Below are 20,291 nucleotides of genomic sequence, written 5' to 3'. Positions count from 1 at the left end.
ATACACATACACATACACATACACATACACATACACATACACATACACATACACACACACACACACACACACACACACACACACACACACACACACACACACACACACACACACACACACACACACACACACACACACACACACACACACACACACACACACACACACACAACATATACAATCTTTTTCCTGGTCTATTGGTGTTCTACTGTCAATCTCAATGAAGCAGATTATAGTAACACATTAAGACCTATATACACTGTACAATACTGATATCGCACACATACACACACACCACTAATCTTTTTCCTGGTCTATTGGTGTTCTACTGTCAATCTCAATGAAGCAGATTATAGTAACACATTAAGACCTATATACACTGTACAATGCAAAAATACTGACAGTAACACCCAGGCCACAGCAGATGTAACCTTAATTAATGGCAACGCCAGGAATTTAGCAGAAGTAGCCTCAGATGCACCCAAATATGCAAATAACTTACAACTGTACGTTATCAGATTGTCCTTTTTTTGCTCTGAATTTGTTACATAATTTTTAAACAAACTCACATTTGTCACTGTAGGTTATCCTTTAAAAACGGAAGCACATATAACTTCATCTTCTGATCCAGAGTCCAATACATCCTGTAGAGCTGCTGGCCTGCATGTTTTAGGAATCTCTCCACTCTTACACACCTGATTCTAATAATTAACTTGTTATCAAACCCTTGACACACTTCAGCTGCTTGATAACGACTTAATGCTTAGAACCAGGTGTGTTAGAGTGGGGCGATACCTAAAACATGCAGGCCAGTAGCTCTCCAGGATCAGGGTTGGTGACCACTGCTGTAGATTCTTGTTCCACGTGTTCAGCTGCTGCTCCGATCCATCCGACAACCACAAACACACCGTTTTATGTACAATATGTACAACATTTATTATAATTAATATATAAAATAGACAATGTACTTAAATTTTCACAATAGAAAAAATACAAGTAATAAATACAAAGACCATTTTTTGTTTTGCAAGTATTACAAAACATCCAGCACAATTTTGACAGATGTGAGACGTTAAAATATTGAGAATAAATGCTTTGCCACAAGGATATTTATATAGCTAAATATATGCCTCGTATCTTTAAGGAGTTATTTGTCAACACAGTCTAATTGTGTTACAATGCCTGCTTAGAAATGATATTGCTAGCGCTGTTCAGTGGCCGAGACTCCATGAAATCGAAGCCAGCTTGAGCCGAGTTAGCACATCTGGACTCAAACAGGCTTACGATCGATGGAGGTTTTCAAGTGAATAACCTCTTTCCCACTTTCTTCCCCAACCTGCCTTTTGCCTACTTTCTTTCTCCATCATCCTACAACTCCTCAACCTTCTTATCTCCTCCTCTTCTCCATCCATCTCTCCCAATTTAAGCCGCTCGATTCATCCTTTAAAAACGTCCCGTGTTTCTGCCCCCGCCCTGCCAATTTCGGAAGTGACCTCAAATTTTTTGTTTTTTTCACACGACATAACATACAAATCATCATAGAAAAATAATATCCCTCCAAGAATTCACTATGACAAGCCAGTAAAAACGTGGCAAAAACACACACACAAACAAAAACAAACAAAAAAAAATCATCATACAGCAATATGGCCATTGGCTTTGAGCATATTTCTACATAGCTAATAATTAACATTTTTGTAAAGTAATCATCATCGTCGTCGCCACACAATAATTAGACATGAGAATATCCCCAGACTAGTCATATGTAAGTACTTCTGAAAACATAGATAACATCACAGCACTCGTTAGCTTGTCTTTTTTCATAATATCTACCTTTAAATACAAATAAAATATAGAATATATCTCTGATAAATGTCACTCAACATTTTCGTCTCTCAACGGCACATACGAACATTACAAAGAAGAACGACAAAAAAAAAAAAACAAACAAACAAAAAAAAACACAACAGGAATGTATGCTGAGAGTTTGCGTCGACTTTGAGCGTAATTCCTACCAGATGTGACTCCACTTTGACACGTTTTTTTAAGCAAAATGACCAACATCTGTCGTCAGGTCTTACCAGATATGACCAAAAAAAAAAAAGGAAGCCACAGCAGACTGTAGCAAAGTTACTGCACAGTGAGGGAGGTGGGGGTTGTGAAATGAGTAATGTGCGATTATAGTAGAGAATCCTTACAAATCACAAAAAGAGTCAAAATGTGTCGGTCGTGAACAGTCGAGAAGAAGCGATTACAGTCCACTTTTAACCTCTTAGGTTTCTTGGATCTCCTGCATACACTTGAAGGCACTGCATTCGTGTGAGGTGTGTTCACTAGCAGAAACAAAAACTACTATCCTGAACAGGGAGGATTCTCAGGTAGAAGAAGTAGAGGAGTAGTGACAGGTAAATCCCCCCCCCCCCCCCCCCCCCCCCTCCAAAAAAAAACAAAGAATTTCTCTGAATGGACATCTTTTTAAAAAAAAAGGAATTAGTGATGTGCTAATGTAGCGTTTCTCAACCTTTTTCCAGGACTGTGTCTGTGATGACTCATGAAGTAGTTAGAGAGCTGTCACATGAAAATCTGAGCATGTGGGAAGCTCTGACTCCTTTCCAAACTCAAAAAGATCATCATATATTAGTCTTTACAGATCTCCCCGTGATCCCCCGCCTGCTTATCAATTACAGAGGTTGAGAAACTCTACTTAAACAACCAGTAATGTCACACTACAAATGTACCAGGAGTGCAGATGCTTGTAGGGGGTGGAGGAGGCCGTGCATACGTCCGCTCCACCCTTTGAGTTTTGCTGTCAGGTGCTGTAAAAAAAACAAAAAAACACAGAAGCGGAGCAAAGCTTCGGCCCCCCGGCATCACCGCTGGACTTGCTGAGCAGTGACGATGTACAGTAACTGTGGTTTGGGTTGGTCTGGCTTCAGTCATTTAGTCCACTTGAGTCAATGTCAACGCCCCCCCTCCCGTGTGGGTCGAGGGGGCAGGGGGAGAGTGTGAGGGTTTTGTTGCACGTGTATGTATGTGTGTGCGTATGTGTGTGTGTGTTCTGTCTGGGTTTTGTGGGTGTGTCAGCGCTCTACGCCTCGCTCACATTAAACCTGCCGCATGTTTCTTTCTGAACAAACTTTGAGAGGCTTTTTTAAAAATAAAAAAAAGCACAAATCTGTCAACTAAGCTGAAGTGTTATAAAAGCAGCATTAAGTAGAGAACAGTGGGACTCAGTTTTTCCAGCTGCTCCTGGCCCTTACTTGGGGAAAACTGAGCATAGTTGTTGTCTGCAAGGTGATGTTACACACCGCTCTGACTGCATGTCATAATGTGAACGAGGCGTAATGCAAGTGTTTAGTATTTTCCTACTAATGTTGTATTCCTGTTCTCCTGTCGTGTGTGTGTGTGTGTGTGTGTGTGTGTGTGTATGTGTGTATGTAGTTGCATTGCAGGTTGTGTCCCTCCCACCAGTCTGGCTGCAGTAGCTGCTTCTAGGACGGCTCCTGTTCTCTCTGTGGGTGAGGTTGTGGTGGACTCTTGACAATGGTGATGACTGAGGCGGTGTTGAGGCGCGGGGCCGTGGCCAGCAGGTTGCCCCCGCCGGCCTCCAGCCCTCTGGCGAACCTCTGGAGCGCGGCGAGGCGAGCGCCGAGCCCCTCCAGCTCTTTCCTCATGCCGGCGTTCTCGGCCCCGAGCCTGTCCACTTCTCTCTGGAGCTCCTGCTTCTGCTGCTCCAGGGCCTCGCGCTGAGACACTCGCTTGACCCTGCAGCTGGCGGCGTAGCCCCGGTTCTTCAAGGTGCGCCGGCGCTGCTTCAGCTTCTGGATCTCATCGCGCGACATGCCGCGCAGGTGGAGGTTCAGCTCCCGCACCGACAGGGACATGAGCTCGCTGTCCGACAGGACGGGCACATTCTCACCGCATTCCTGCTTCACCTGAAAGGGAGGAAGCAGGAAGTTGGATGAGGTGATGGAAAAAAAAAAGATGAGTAAGCACGAGAAAGGAAGAGGAGAAAGGAATGCTAAATGTTAAAGAATAACTCAAAAGGGAGGACAGTAAAAAAATCTTTTCAACATAACCGTTTCCCCTCTAGTAAAAATATCCCAAGGCCATAAACATGACTCATTCTTCTGATAATAAAACAGGCTTTTTATTTCTGGCTGTGCGTTACCTTCAGGGCTTTGCTGTTTCTCTCCGTCGTCATGATCTGAAGCACCAGTCAACACAGATACAGACACTCTGGAAGAAGACAAAACAGGACACATTAAATAGGTATGTTATGACATGTGACTCGTGGGGGGGGGGGCATAACGTCGCCATGGTCCATATTTGGCCTGACATTTACCACCCGCTCACAAGACGGCCGGTCATGCACGACAAAGGAGAAAGGAGAAGCCGCTGATCTTTCATGCTTCTCCAAAAAAGCGCTCTCTCATTAAAGTATGTGGTTCGATATGAAAGGAGGAGGTTTTGAAAGGGACATGCCTCTCTCTCTCTGTGTGTGTGTGTGTGTGTTTGGTGGAATAGTGAGGAGGAAGCTATCATGTGTCTGCCCTTTGGTTGCTCAAAGCAGGTGTCCTAACCAATTCACTTCCTCTTGTCAACACAACACCAACGGCTCAAAGCTTTCATTGGAGAATAAAAAGCGAAGAAAGGAAAGTGTGTTTCAGTTTTAAGTGATCTTTTAAATGAAAAAGAACACAACTACATAGAGCTTTTTTTTTTAAAAGTATTGAATCATTTTTCTAATATGATAATAACAAGTTTATTTAAAAGGGTAAAAACTATATTTTGACCTTTTCTGATATGATATTAAAAAGAAAAGGGTACCACAGGATTTGGTCAACTCATTTAATTGTTCTTCCCGCTTAACAGACAGCGTGGGGACTTTCTAGACCACTCTAAAGGTCAGCTGTTATGTGGGATTAAAGTCCGAGCTGTAAGTGGGCCAACTTAAACTTCAACTTTTCCCCCCTCGTCATTTCTTGGTTGTGGGCTTCAGGTCATCATCATGCTGATAAAAATATGACTCTGCACTTTAACTTTGGCTGAGTTCACTTCACCTCAATTTTGCTGATTAAGCAGCTTCGCTCACACACGTTGGCTGCAGAAGCAGAAATATCTCTTGACATTAACATTCTATCAAAATACTCTACCTTGACATCACCACCACCACAGGGTGTTTTCCAACACAGCTTTTGGAGAGTGAATATTGCAACATTTGGGGTTTTTTTCAATAGGGAATGGGGTTTTATTATGTCACTCCACAGCGATGAATAGCAGAAAAAGCCTGATACAGCATCTACATGAAGTGTCAGAACACAGTCTTGTGGTTGTCCTTGACCTTTTTGGCTTCTCCTCTGATGACCCAACTCCTTGCACTGTCATTTGTCTTTGAGAGACAGGCTGATCTAGACAAGGTCACACAGCAGCTGAATTTCACTGCATCTTATTTACAGTCTACGCTGGGATCCAAGAGCATATTTATGATCTTTTAGACTTTTTCTTCTTCTTCTTCTTTCAGTCTCTTTCCTACTGTAAATCATTCAACCACTAAGTCCTGAAGACGGGGGCATGCCCTTTGTTTTCAAAGCACCATGTGAGAGAAACCTATGGGGAAATCCATTATAGTCACTTTAGATTTGAGCATATCTTTTGAGTTTAATCCATTTTTAATGCGGATTATTTTAAGTCACGTTATGTTGACTTGAAATTGGTTGTTTCCTGTTTGTTTGAAAGTGTGATTCAGAATTACAACACATTTATAACCCCCCCACATTATGAAAGGCTGCCGAACTGATATGGGTTACTTTCATTTACAATTTCAATACTACAGAAAGCAGCACACTTTCATTTATAACTGGAACATGACCTATAATGAAAATAGCCTTCTTGGTGGCCTTTTTGGACTCACAACTGTCAACTTTAAAAAATATTAAAGCATGTGTGAACACAGCAGCCTCACACAAGATGTAGATGTAGCTAATTACTACAGACAACACACTATCTCAGTCTCCAGTCAGGTTAACCAGACAGGAAGGACTAACTAAAAGAAAAGAGTGTTAATGAAGTTACAAAGTCACATTTCTTCTGGCAGACTTTACCACCACTTTGTTATGTAAACACTTCAGTTATTAACAGTACAACAACAACAGGCTTTAACAGCACATGGAGGCCTACAACATGTTTATGAGCCGTGACGGACATGCTTCAAAGGACACCTGTTAAAATAGCGTGTACTTTTCCCCAAACAATACACTTCATTTCCCGAAATGCGTGGGGAGTGGAGGTTGCTGCAACAGCCGGCGGACTCCGGGCTGTAAACCGACGAGACCGCCGGCCGTTTCGTAAAGTCAGGGTGATTCAGCAATAAAGCGTTTTTGCTCTGCTCAGCCAAGCCTGCCAGTCAGTCCAAACACAGGCTAACCATAAGTGACCACGTCTTTCTGTATTTATACAAACAGCACAGGATATCCACGTTTATACTTCCCCAAAAGCACCACGTTAGAGGACATAAAACGCTTATAACAAAAACGCTAAGTTACCGAAGTAGAGAGCAACAAGTGAACGCAGCACCGCCAAACGATTCAAATAACACAGTTTATCATGTAAAAACACCCAAATATCTATTCTGTATTATATTACACAACTACACAACGACTGGAAATTGTATTTATTCCTCTAGCTACAACTACAATCCACCCTTTTATCCTTATAGGGAGATGAGGCTGCTGCTATAGTAAACAGCCATCACGAGTGCCCCTCGACATCCATTTTAGTAAGCCTTTAAATACTCCCTTTAAATTGTTTTAAAACATTCAGTGAAAAGTGGAGGCTTTAGAGTACTCCACTAGCAATCAAACGTTGCGTATATAAAAGCATAAATGTATAAATGTGAAGGTTTATGGCCAAATTATCCGCGCCGTTCAACATGCTAGTAATGTTAACAGCTAGCACCTTTAGCATGAACGGTTTGTGACGAGCTAAAGCAGATTAGAGCAAACAGCTGCCTGCTCACTGGTCCGACTCTCTGACGGGTAGCATTCCTCTCCTACTCGGCTCTTACCGACGAATTCAAGCGAAAATAATATTATTTTTAAAATATTCGAGCGAAAAGATTATCATTTACCTGCTGGGTCGAAGCGACTCGGGCGACAAAATGTCAGTCCGCCTTTTCCCGGAATTACTCCGCTGCTTTCTGAGGTTGGATTCTTTCATTCATAAAAAACACAAGCGACAATGACGTCAGGTTTAAAGAATGAGGGCGGAGCCAACCCCGCCCCCGCGGCGTACTCCGGGAGGATGTAAACAAGGAATCCCTGCATCCCAGAAGTTTTCCATGACCAGCCACCGCCTCCCCCCCCCACCCACCGCTCCCCTCCGCTGTTCCCAGCAACAACAATTTCCCTGGAAAACAGCAAGATTTTTAAAAGGATACAGAGAGGGAGGCGACTTTTACTCACAGTGTTTAAAATAGGACAAGAAATGGAAGTGGGGAAATTCAGCTGAGCTCAACAATAAAAACACGTAATCATTTCTTTAAAAAAACATTAGAAAGTCATGAATCTAAGACCACTTCACACAAAAATACAGGACGTCATACTCATCATACACAAAAATACACACCCAGCTAATCACACGATCACACACATATACACACTTAGGTCACTTTTGGGGACATTAAATCCTAACCCTCACCCCTAATCTAACCCCAACCTTAACCACTAACCCCAAAAATCCGCATTTTACAATTTGGGGACACGGCTTTTGTCTTCAATTGAATGGTCTTTAGTAGTCTGAAATGTGTCCCCAAAAGTAGGATAAGTCAGTACATCTCCACTGTCCCATAGACACAATATAGAAGTTCTCCATTTTGTGTCTGGTTTCATAGTCATAAAAGGACATTTAAGTTTCCCGGAAACTTTGTAGCTACCAATAAAAGCTGTGATAAATGAAAGTGAAGACAGATTAAAATATGTTTTAAAACAGAATATGTCCAACCAGTATGGCACTTATTACATTTATTTACAGTTCACTATTGAAAATGTGAGCAAATCTCCCACTTTAGACTATACTTCACTTTACTAATTGTCCAGTGATGAAAGTCATTCACTAGTTTGATGATTGCGTAAGTGTCTGGTAGGTTGCATTGGAGCTGACATCACATCATCTGACTCATAAGTAAATGTGTGAGATTGCATACGGCACAAAAATGCAGCGTCATCAAAGGTTTTAATTCTGGTCAACCTCTCCCTTCTTCTGCTGAAAATCACAATTGCAGATGTTGTCTGTCTTACTGAAAAAGTCAAAGAGATGTGAAAAGGTCAAAGTTGGACAAGGGATACAAACTCTATTTTGAGCAATTCATTTTACTTATGTAAACTAATTTGTTCAGACGAGTCTCAAATATTATTGCAGGGAAAGTGATAATCAGGGCCAGTTGCACTAAGAAAGCCTGAGGAACTGCATCAGCTTGAGGTAAATACATTAGCTGATGTTAAATAGTACACTGTTCCTGTTAAAGAGATGGTTCTCACTTCCTACCTGTACACAAAAGGCTCAGTGTCCATAGCAACAGCAGCTATACAGTTATAATAACTGTAGCACTCACATTATTGATGTATGATTAAAGTAATTCATTACACTCATTAATTTAAGGGACTTCCAGAGCTGAGGGGGCTTGACTGCAAAAGTCTAGTCACTTGTTTAGTGTTGACCCTCTGTCATTGAAGTGTCCAAGCCCAAGCTGATATAATATTAATAATAATATTTTGCAGATTTTAGAAAGCTCCTCCAGAGCCACAGAATAGTTTATACAGCTGTTTTCACAAGCTGAGTAGTATGATGTTGGTGGTGTGTCCCTTTAAGAGGTGCTTACATTTAATGACTACACACATATTAAGGTTAACTGATATTTTTTAGACCAAATATGTTTAAATTGTACAGTTTCTAGGCAGAAAACAGCATATGGTATTTAACCACAGCTGCATACTGCATCTGCCAATGAGAAGGCACTGAAGTTACCTTTAGACCATTATGTGGGGAGATAAAAATGAACAGAACTTATAAGTGAATGGTTTAATGGATACATAGTAAAGTCAATTTTTACTTCACACATTTCTGAATAAGGGATGCATTCTGCTGAAGGTCAGTTATTTTCCAAAATCCTCGCTACAACCGTTTTCCAAAGAAAAATGTTTTACTTCACCAAAAGCTCTGGGGTAATTGACAACATCATCATAGTAAAATTCCATTATAGTGGGAAATCAGATATCAGTGAGCCACGATCAGAATATGAATTGGCAAATGTGAATGCAATACAGCCGGTGTTAATTAATGTTGTAACTTACTGTAACCATGAAGTCACCTGACCACTTACCAGGCAAAGGAGAAATTAAGTACACCTACCTAAAAAGAAACGCCCACTCACAGCTGGAATAAATCAATCCACTAACAAGCATACACATTCCTTTTTGACTCCAGCCATATTCTCACATCATGCTCATTCATATTCTTGGTTCTGTTGTCAATGCTTACCTGTTTTATGTAATAATGCTTTATTTTGATGTTTTCAGAGCTTAAACCACACACACACACGCACACATACACACATGCACGCACAAACAAAGAAGTTTACAAAGAACAGCAATAACTTAAAAAAACACTTACAAACAATACTAACTCAAACCCCTTTTGCTAGTTTTCCACAACATTTAACCACGTCTTTGTCCTAATCACAAGAAGTTTGCTCAGATGTCATTGAAATAGCTCCACCCACTGATGAAGACCATGAAATGTAGTTGAAAGCTCTGGTAAAAAAGTAGTTAGTGGATTTTAAATTCACATTTCACTGTTTCAAATGTCAAAAAACTCAAAATTGATGGAGCTACTGTATACGAAAGCAACAATTTCAGCACTTAAATGTGTCAAATGAACGTTCAAAATGGTTAAAGTGGAGAGATCATTCTTAAATATATAAAAAATATATATAAAAACAACAAATATTCACTATGGGATTATGAATAGGAACAATTAAATATATTATCACGTGAAAACATACAATTAGAATTCTGTTTAAGCTGTGTATATTTTTATTGATTCAGAAAATCTACACAAATATCATAGTAATAAAGTTGAAGCGTGGTTAAGAAATGTACAGGACATCAGTGACATCCATACATCCTGACAGGCCTGGGTCAAAAAACACTCCTCACCAAACTTCTCCCATTGGCAACCACACACACACACACACACACACACACACACACACACACACACACACATCTGGCAGCGTGGTAAAAATGTCCCTTTTTTGTCCCAGGACTCTCAGGAGGTGAACAGTACTCTTCTTCCGAACCTCACCTTCAAACAATCTGTCACATTTTGGCCAAACAGTATCTATACATTTCACATTTACAAAAAAGCAAAGAACCAAAATTACAAATGTAACACCAGACTTGTTCATCACCAAGATCATATAACTCTCTCAAGTCTTTTCATACCTGGAGTTACAAGCTGGAATAAGGCTTTTTCATATCATACAATCCCTTATGGCTCACCCTTTATCCCGTCTTTCTCCTCTTCCTCCTCCGATGAGTGTTTTTCTTTGTCTATATCTAACGGGTAAGACATTCGAGTGTGCTGAAGAGGAGGAAGTTCTAATGAAAAGGTCACATCAGGGACAAATCTCCTGTTATAATTCATCAACCGTCCCTTTTCCCCTCTTCTGTCTCTCCTTTCCTCGGACTCTAAAGCAAAGCTGGAGGCAAAAAACGAACAAGACAATAACACACAGACGGACACTGACATTTATTGACAAAAAACAGCCTTGCTCCCCTCCTCAAATTCACTGCAGACTCTTCTACATTCACTCCCTCCTTTCTTCCTTCTGATCTCTATTTTTAAGCATTTTCCCGTCTCGTCCTCTCTGTAGGCCCGGATACACGTTTTAAGTTCGTCTCACTGCGACGCTCCAAAGTTGTTTACATGTTTGTTTGTTTTTTTTAACACCACAAGCAGCAGATGTAGCTCTTTAACATTAGCAGGCTAAATGTATTCTTATTACAGGTGTAAACCACAGAATAACTGAAATAGAGTCAATTTTGTGCAATTTGATGTATGTCTCTTTTTTTTCCTTTTTTTTTTTTTTTTGAGCGTATGAGTCGATGGTGAATATGAGTGAAGACGGGGTGAGACCTCCATGTTGTTTCTCTCTCCCCCTCCCTGCCCCCGCACCCCCAAGTTCCCATCTCCGGCCGCGCCGCCAAAAGCAGAAACAAACCAGTTCCAGCCAAAAGTTTGTTTGTCTCACTGGTTTCCATCATCTCAGGGCTCCTCCCGGTCACCAGTGTTCACACAGCATACCGACAGACACGCGGACGCCCTCGGCACCCCCCTTTTAAGGGCCTACAACGCCTCCTCCTCCTCCTCCTCTTGCTTCCTCGTCTTCTTCTTCATCTCCTTCTCCTCCTCCACTCATTCATGCTTTCATTCACCTTTTGAAAAGTAAAGGGTATTCGATACCCTGCAGCTGCTGCAACACGGCGACAAAGCAAAGCAAGGAAGAGAAATGTCACTTTTTTTTTGCAGTTTATTAAAAGATAAAACTGGAAATATTCTACATGTTTGTTATTGTCAAAAAATCCCACAAAAAGACCAACTTCAACAGTGGTTTTCTGTCTCATTTTTTAGAAAAGGCTTAAAAGTTTTTAGCAAATGTTTCTCGAACAGTGCAAATAGTGAATAGTGTATTAGTTTTCAATATGTAGGCTAATGTGAGATCACTTTAAAACTGGTAATGAAGGAACATGTGATGTAGTGTAACGCTGTGGCTAACTGATGTGTTTTAATAGATTCTGGACAACAATAGAGCTCTATGGCACAGAGAAATAATGCATATCAGGCTTTGGCTACACAAACAATACTTGTAAGAAGGATCAATTCATTGCTGGATTATGGGATTAGCAGACAATAAGAAAAAATAACCAGATTTATCCTTTAAATTCAGCATGTTACAAAAAAGGAAAATGTCTGACTGGCGAAACAGTTTACACCCATTCTAAAATACTGTGACACTGTTGTTGTGACACTGATAATTTGGAGCATGTTGTTTTGCAAGTGTTATTATTTACTAGTATAGTGAGCACACATGCATGTCTTACTCAAAGCAAAGCATTTGTTTTGTGGCTGCATTGCATTCTTGTCTGAGGTTGCTTTTGATTGTCCGACACCAAAACAGATGTGTATCCTTGATGTTTTAAATTGTAGGAGGAAGAGGGAAAGCAGCAACATGTCAACTTTTAATTCTGAAAGAAACAAATGTAATGCAGATATAGATATTGAATAGATTTTGAATACTTTGAGTAGCGTAATAATTGATATTTGTTGTTAATTGTTATGGAACCAAGGTCAGTTTAAAACTTGCATCGTGTGGACATTTTTGCCGGTGCTCACATGTCTGTCATAGGCTACTTTCGAGGACAAATTTCAGACTGAAGACCAGTTAATTGGGGACAGCTTATCCATTGGGGACAAAAGCCATGTCCCCCATTAAGAATAGGCTGATTTTTGGGTCAGTGGTTAAGGTTAGGGTCAGGGTAAATCTCTAGGAAATTGATGTAAAAATATGTAATGTCCCCAAAAGTGACCTAGGACATGTTTATGTTTGTGTGTGTGTGTGTGTGTGTGTGTGTGTGTGTGTGTGTGTGTGTGTGTGTGTGTGTGTGTGTGTGTGTGTGTGTGTGTGTGTGTGTGTGTGTGTGTGTGTGTGAGTGTGTGTGTGTGTGTGTGTGTGGGGTCCAGGCATTCCTAATATTGTGGCAACTCACCTCTCTTATGGGGACAAAAAGCAAGTCCCTTTAATGTAAATAATTATTTTTTTGGGTGAAGACCTGGTTTAAAGTTAAGGTTAGTTTAGGGTTATGTTAAAGTTCTGATTAGGTATGCAGCGGTTATGGTTCAGGTCAATGTCCTCTGAAGTGATGGAAACATGGACTGTGTGTGTGTGTGTGTGTGTGTGTGTGTGTGTGTGTGTGTGTGTGTGTGTGTGTGTGTGCATGTGTGTGTGTGTGTGTGTGTGTGACCATACCTGCCACTGACCTGCAGGCCAGACAAGAGGAACTCACTTTGCCAGATGTTCAAATGGCACACTGACCTGCGTGTCGAGGGAAAGATGAAAAGCTTGAAGCACAACAAAGACAAAAAGTGGAAACTATCTCATTTTTTCAGCACTGTATGTACGCCCTGTCTTTATTTCTTTGGGCTATTTAGTTGGAACGTAGCTAGTTGTGATTAGGTAGCTATTATTTTGTCTATATCGTGTACATTGTAAAACTGAGATTGTATTTGTTTGAATTTGGAACATCAGCTGTGTCTAATTATTGTCCTGCATGCAAGATTCTTTGAACGGTGATATAAAAGCACAGTGGGATTCATTTGGAGAACAGAGTAGATGCAGTCATTGCAGACAGGATCGCTAACAAATGAAGAACCAATGAAGAGAATCCAATTACAAACTATAAAGAAGCTTTGGGACACGGGGGGCCTGGCTCGGTGGATTAGTCTGTGTTCATATCACAATAGATCAAATGGAAACTGCAGAGTCACAAAAACGGTTTAACATCTCGGTGGCAATTACGAGCAGATTATGTCTCAATATTTCCCAGCTTTGATATTTTCAATTTGGCTTCATGAATTATGAAACTGTATCATCATCAGAGGAAAGAAAGAGATATCTGATGCAGCTGATTAAATACAGCCCACCAATTTTACCCATCAAAATAGGTTGACTCATCACAATGAGTACTGTCTGTGGAAACAACTATATAAGATTAGAAAAATATGTGATATCATCAGGGTTATCTAAGGTCAAGTTTAGAGACTTGTGACAGATCACCTGCTTTATAAACTAGGGAAGTGACTAAATGTGACTAAAAGTCAGGCATTCAGAGCTTCTGCTGCTTCAATTTGGATCAATCTTTGATTTTATCTGTCTCTTGTGAGTCTCCCACATTTTAGAAGAGTTCCCCTTTAAAGCTAAAGCATGTCATTTGTACTTCCTGATCTGAATTTCCTAATGACGAAAAGACTCATAACGCCAACTCCCTTCACAACGTCGTGAAGGGGAGTTTCAGCTAACTGCTCCAACGAGGAGTTTAGGCCGAGGAGTCACAGGTGTATCATATGCACATTTTATGTATACGTGCAATTTTGAATGAGCTGCAGTGACAAGAGAATTTCCCCAGTGTGGGATTAATAAAGTCTATCTTATCTTTGTTTCCTGATTGGTCAGCTGACATGTCATGTGATTTCTGTGTCCGATCTCACGTCTCCCTCTCTCTCTAACCAGGAAAGCACCTATACTCTCACTGAACATGTAAAAACCACAGCCTTCCAACCTGTGATGCGTTGATGCGTGCTTGGTCGTGGCGTGCTGCGAGGTCAGAAGAAGAGACGTTGGCAGGGGCCCCGCGATGAAGCCTCATGGCCACCTTCCTCTCCCGCTCGGCTCGTTCTGCTCTGCCCGCCTGAGGAGAGCGGTTACCTGCAGACACACACACACACACACACATGAAATGAAATTAAAGCTACAGTGTTTTCTATGCTTCGAATGTTGCTTCCTTCCAAACGAGGTCCCGACCTGACTGCTGGACCACACGTGTGACCGGGTTAGAAGGAGTGGCGTCTGCCTCATTCCTGACTCTGTTGGCTGCTGAAGGGTTCGGCCCAGACGGCAAAGCTCGACCCCCGGCTCCTCTTTGGCCTCCTCCTGCTCTCTCCTCTCCGTCTTTTCCCTCCCTACGCTCCCTCTCTCCGTCCTCCGCCGTCCTGCTGGCCCCCTGAAACACAACGGAAAGACGACGGAGAAGACGTGAACCTCCGAGTTTGTTTATTCTGCTTAGAGCGTGACAGGAAAATGAGTTCTGGAGGAACCACTCACAAACTTCAGCATGCTCCAGTCGAAGACGTAGTCGTAGGAGAAGCCCTGCCTGTGGAAAAGGTTCCTGAAGAGCTGCCTCAGATACGAGTAGTCTGGCTTGTCATCGAAGCGCAGGGAGCGACACAGGTTCAGATAGGTGGAGAACACAGCTAGAGGGCACAGGAGGGAGACAGTAAGGTATGGTGTTAATGGGAAAAAAGGGACAGAAATACTGCAAGTGCCCTCTTTAAATCCCCTTGTGTGTGCTTTTTTTCCTTTAATATATATTTTAACTGTGCTCAAACTCCCGTCTTGCCTGATCTCATCTTTACTCACAGGGGTATCCTTTGCAGAGCACCTCAATGGGAGTGGACATTTTCTTTTCGCTGATGCGTTCATACTTCTGCCTCTTGGTGGCGGCCTTGAGCCCCTGCCAGGGCAGAGAGCCCAGGTTGAAGTACATGAGAACGTAGCCCAGAGACTCCAGGTCGTCTCGCCTCGACTGCTCTGTGGAGGAAAAAAGACAGGGTAAAGGTTAGGGTTAGAGCATGGACAGAGAGAGAGAATGAAGAGGCAAAAAAAAGGTTGAGGAGGGGAGTAGTAGATGAGAGAATTGAAGAGACACCTGCACAAATATCTAGGTCAGCCTTCGTGTGTGTGTGTTTTCTCACCGATGCCCAGGTGGGTGTTGATGGAGGCGTAGCGGGCGGTGCCGGTGAGGTTCTTATTCTCGCGGTAGGGGATGTGCTGGTGCGTTCGGGCGTCGCGGTATTTCTTGGCCAGGCCGAAGTCGATGATGTAAACCAGGTTGCCTTTCTTGCCGAGCCCCATCAGGAAGTTGTCAGGCTTCACGTCTCGGTGGATGAAGTTCTTCAGGTGGATGTATTCAACCCGACTGATCTGGAGCAGAGAGACGGGGAGTGGAGTTAACTTGGAGAAAGTTAAGACTTTCTAGGCAGTGCCTGACCTATCTTGTGTCAATTTTCTGTTAAAGTCAACTTGCACAGATTGCTTTGGCCAGGAAGTAACTCATGTTAAATATTTCTTAACCTCAAAGTGTACTCTTTAGTACTAAACTTTCAAAAGGTTGAGGTACTGGCAACAGATTTGAAAAAGAGAATTGCCAAATATCCATACTTTTAGAGTATGGGTCAAAAACACTGGATCCTACACTTCCCATAATACAACTCAACAGTGTCTTTCTTGAGATCCTCAGCACCTGCTAAAGGCCCTCGTCTTTCAAATTCGTAATATGTCTGATGACATCATCAAAGTTATTTTTTCCAGATTGTAAAAACAGCTCCCTCCAGCACCATAACGAATGATGCAACTATTTTCACAGACTGAGTAGTAAATGATGTGGGACAAAATCCACAGTATTCCTTCTGTGCACATTTATTTAAAAAATGATTAACCGCTAATATGAGGCTTCAGCCGTCCAAATGAGTCAAATAAATCAAATATATTTCAAAGTTGCAGTATTTTTAGTGCCAATTTTTTGTTTTTTGTTATGGTTCTTCTACTGCTGCTCAACAGGAAAACCCTGTCTGTTGAGACACAAAGACATAACTGTAACTGTGGATGATGTACACTTTATTTGACTAACTCAGACTGCTGAAGCCTCATATTATAACTAATAACTATTATCTTCAGATGGAGTTTTTTTTTTTAGCTCAAAAAAAGGTCTGTGGATTTTGTCCCCCCATCGCCCCCATCAGGAAGAACAGGTATGTGAAAATTGTGAACTTATCCTTTAATGTGTAAAATCTATTCATTGAGGGTTTGATCCTCTCTGGTCAAATGCATTCAAAACACCCAGTGTAGAATAAAATCTCCAGGTTTCCAGATCAGTGCACTCTTTTAATGACTGGCAGTCAGTTGCTCCACTTGAGATCATCAATTGAAATTCAGTGGTGTTGCATCTCTGGTGGAGAGTGATTTTATATCCCCATAGTTATAAAGTCTTTTTCTTATTTCAAATCTGAAAGTGAATTTTAAAGTCTCATTGGGCGGTGAAATAGTTGAGTCATTGTTATTGAACCATAACCCTGTCAGCCTGTCTGCAGACACAGTATATAGAGGTCATTTTCTGTTATGGGTTAAAATCTTAGTTATTGCACCTTTACAGGAGAGGAGAGACAGAAGAAAGTACAGCTGGGAAAAAGAGGGCACGGCAGCTGAGAGAAAATGGGACGAAAAGAACAATTATGGCAGCTGTAGACTAAAAAGTGACATATGAGAGATTAAACGGGCTCGTGAAAGACACCGCGGGCCGACCTCTGCGACAAGGATTAGGCCGTCTTGCGGAGCTTCCGTGTTCTAGATTGGAATTGACTTTTATGAAGGAGCTAAATGGTTGAAGATACTGAAGGGATAAGCTTCTTAGCTTTAGATGAGCATTATTCTCTCACTCCAAGTGATCCATTTAGTTCCAGTCCAAAAATAGCTGCGTCCTTTTATTGAAATATGTGTAATTTCCCAGCCTGAGGTCGACTTCAGTGCAGGGTTGACTAGTAACGGTGTATGTTCAGCTTTTTTAAACATGCTCAGAATGGTATGTCTCATTGTTAGCTTTCTCAGATCAACCTCTGATGATCTCACCATCTGGTCGGCCAGCAGCAGGACTGTTTTCAGACTGAACTTGCGGGAGCAGAAGTTGAACAGGTCCTCCAGGCTGGGGCCCAGCAGCTCCATCACCATAACGTTGTAGTCGCCTTCTGCTCCGCACCATTTAATAGACGGGATTCCCACTGTTGGGAGAGGAAGAGGAGGGCGATAATGTATAAAACATCATAACTATCAACTCATTCATGGCCAGATTTACCATATGGGCAATCCAGGCAAGTGTCCGGGGGCCCTTGAGCAGATAGGGGGCCCTCACTTTTATTTTATTACCAGACTCTAGAGAAAGACGACACAAGGCATGACCCATTGTCTTGATGTTGAAAATGATGGTTGCTGTCGGAAACCTAGTATGTCCCACACGAAATATGGAGTTACAAGGTTTCTACACAACTGCAGCGATATCCAATTAGAATAAAAGAAAATTGACTCTCGTGATTGGTTGTTTTATTTGTCAGTTTGACAGCTGGGCAAAGTGATGATTGGTTAGCAGGCCACACAACTAGCGGAAAATGGACAGCACCCGCAATAACTAAAAGCCCATCAGGGCTGCCGAAAGAAAGAAAAAACAAAAAGAAAAGGAAAAGAAAGAAGCATCCGCAATAATAAAAAAAAGTCCTGCAAATAGATAGCTTTTTCAAAAAGGCTAAAAAAAAAGGAGGTTAGAACATAAATGAATAATGAGGGGGGAATGAGCGTCAGTGCCCATTGGTCTCTGGGGTACTAATCAAGCCTTGTCATCATTCTTAAACTCAAACATCTACGTGAAGTAACAAACACATTTCTGAGCGTGTGTGTGTGTGTGTGTGTGTGTGTGTGTGTGTGTGTGTGTGTGTGTTAATTTAAGTTTATCTTCATTCATATAGTTTTTTTATCTGCTTTTCTTACCTTTTAACCTGCCTCTGTGCTGCTGTAACATGTGAATTTCATTTTCATTTATTCATCCCTGTTGTGAAATTCAACAGGGGTGAATAAATCTTATCTTATATTATCTTACATCTGTTAATTCCAGCTCTCTTCAGCACCCTTCAACAACATGACCACTGTTATCACTCAGCAACCTTAAACAGACTTTAATATCCATTCATTACTTCCTGAACGCACCCTTAACTGCCCTGAAATGTTTTACAAATGTTTCCCTAAAAGCCTCCCAAAACAACTGTAATCATTAATACCCCTCAACAACTGTAACTACCCCTCAAAAGCCTGAAATACCCCTTTGTGCCTATAAAACGTTTCACTACTGCTCAGCGCCCCCTAGTAAAGCTCCTAAACTCCTCACTCCTCACCTCCGCCCTGCATCATCTTGTAGAATTTGCTCTCAATGTGGAGCTGTGGATGTTTGGTCTTCACACACTCCAGCTTGATGGCCACTTCCTCTCCTGTAGCGATGTTAGAACCTGATGAAGGAAACAGCAGAATGAATACAAGAAACGGCGTCTGTGTGTTAACTCAGCAGGAAAAAAAAAAAAGGGAAAACAGGCCAAATTCTCACCGAGGTAAATGTCTCCAAAGGATCCGCTCCCTATCTTCCTCCCGAGGCGGTACTTGTTTCCCACTCTTAACTCCATGGCTCCTGACCTTTTCAACTCACTGAAAGGGGCAACACACACACACACACAGAAGCTGTCATCAATCGCCTGTGATCAATAGAGCAGGAGGAAACTGTGGTGCAAAGCTGCAGACTTGAAACTCAAAAGCTGCGAGCTCTGAGGCTGCTGTATCATGACAGAAAATGACACTGGGTGCTCGAGATACATCGACAGGAGAGATGAGAAAGAACAAGAAGAAGAGAGAGAGAACTCCAGAGCCAAAACGGTGACGTAGTGCACCCTGAGTCCAATCACTGGAAATGTTGCTCAATCCATGCTACGAAGCGCCTTATAATGCGACTGAAACCCCAAACATAATGTAACCACCCTGCTCCCATCGGCCACATGTGGTGGAGTTGCAGTCGTGACACCTTCAGGGGACGCGTGTGATAATAAATCCTCGTGTCTCAAGAGGACAACAATGTAGGCCAGCGCGAGTGTTTGTAAAGTGCACGGGGGAGAAGGTGAGAGCAGAGGAGGAGAACAGAGCGTGGAGTTGTGTAACATGATTTATTCAGAGGTGCAAAGGAGAGGGTTGGAACGGGGTGGGACGGGGAAGAGGAAAGGGGGGGTGGGGAGGGGGTGTTTGGCATCTCACACACTCTTCCTCACAGCACTTCAAAAGGAGTCTGGGCCTGTGCACGAGACATTTGCATAAACTCCCAAATTTCTGACTGGAGTCCCCTGACGAAATCCGAATGAGTCATGCCCCCCACCCCTCACCCCACCTCCCCAAACCGTCCAGTAAGTGGTACATAACAGAGGGCTTTTTTTATGGACAGAGGTTACGAGCCAGTTTGACATTGCAACTGAATGCTTTTTGCAGTCTTGGCTGCACTGTAAGTACAGTAGGCCTACACCCACATACACCCCATCCACATACACTGAAGCAAAGCACTGCTGCACATTTACCTCAGCTTTCTCCAGCTCATTCTCCTCTCTCCTGTCACTGTTACAAAACTGAGACCCGATGCTGCTGCAAAAAAAGGACTGCAAAATCAGGTGAGACGTGATATTTGACAAAGAGACTTGATGCAGTTGCCCCCCCCCCCCCCCCCGAAAGAGAGGAAATAAAGGGGGGGAAGGTGCACACCGTTCATCCCTCACAGACTATCAGATGTATTAATAATTCAGACAGCCGCACCCTCCTTATAAACAAG

At 42.2% G+C, this 20,291-nt stretch overlaps 2 protein-coding genes across 2 annotated transcripts; both read right to left on the bottom strand.

Moving 5' to 3' along the window:
• Positions 1–2,446: 2,446 nt before the first annotated feature.
• maff (v-maf avian musculoaponeurotic fibrosarcoma oncogene homolog F) lies at positions 2,447–7,228 on the bottom strand. The gene is made up of 3 exons (XM_062442087.1): positions 7,130–7,228; positions 4,172–4,239; positions 2,447–3,935 (listed from the first exon to the last, which is right to left on the bottom strand). Exons 2-3 carry the CDS (start codon positions 4,202–4,204, stop codon positions 3,492–3,494), a joined length of 477 nt encoding a protein of 158 aa, XP_062298071.1. The 5' UTR covers positions 4,205–4,239; positions 7,130–7,228; the 3' UTR covers positions 2,447–3,491.
• A 4,135-nt stretch (positions 7,229–11,363) lies between these two features.
• On the bottom strand, positions 11,364–19,127 carry csnk1e (casein kinase 1, epsilon). Its single transcript, XM_062442086.1, has 10 exons — positions 19,035–19,127; positions 18,829–18,939; positions 17,519–17,667; positions 15,589–15,817; positions 15,254–15,424; positions 14,939–15,087; positions 14,639–14,837; positions 14,397–14,542; positions 13,088–13,153; positions 11,364–11,533 (listed from the first exon to the last, which is right to left on the bottom strand). Exons 1-9 carry the CDS (start codon positions 19,108–19,110, stop codon positions 13,121–13,123), a joined length of 1,263 nt encoding a protein of 420 aa, XP_062298070.1. The 5' UTR covers positions 19,111–19,127; the 3' UTR covers positions 11,364–11,533; positions 13,088–13,120.
• Between the last annotated feature and the right edge of the window lie 1,164 nt (positions 19,128–20,291).

This window comes from Scomber scombrus, chromosome 21 (genome assembly GCF_963691925.1).
Source record: "Scomber scombrus chromosome 21, fScoSco1.1, whole genome shotgun sequence".
In the NCBI taxonomy this organism is placed as follows: domain Eukaryota; kingdom Metazoa; phylum Chordata; class Actinopteri; order Scombriformes; family Scombridae; genus Scomber; species Scomber scombrus.
The sequence above is the reverse complement of the archived record's forward strand: the minus strand, read 5'-3'. Positions and strand labels throughout refer to the sequence as shown.

Excerpts from the sequence above, each read along its gene's own strand:
- maff (XM_062442087.1), bottom strand. The coding sequence starts at position 4,204 with ATGACGACGGAGAGAAACAGCAAAGCCCTGAAG. Across the intron at positions 3,936-4,171 it reads GAAACAGCAAAGCCCTGAAG|GTGAAGCAGGAATGCGGTGA; the intron begins GTAACGCACAGC and ends CCTCCCTTTCAG.
- csnk1e (XM_062442086.1), bottom strand. The coding sequence starts at position 19,110 with ATGGAGTTAAGAGTGGGAAACAAGTACCGCCTCGGGAGGAAGATAGGG. Across the intron at positions 15,425-15,588 it reads CAACACCCACCTGGGCATCG|AGCAGTCGAGGCGAGACGAC; the intron begins GTGAGAAAACAC and ends TTTCCTCCACAG. Across the intron at positions 14,838-14,938 it reads ACTGGAGCATGCTGAAGTTT|GGGGCCAGCAGGACGGCGGA; the intron begins GTGAGTGGTTCC and ends GTTGTGTTTCAG.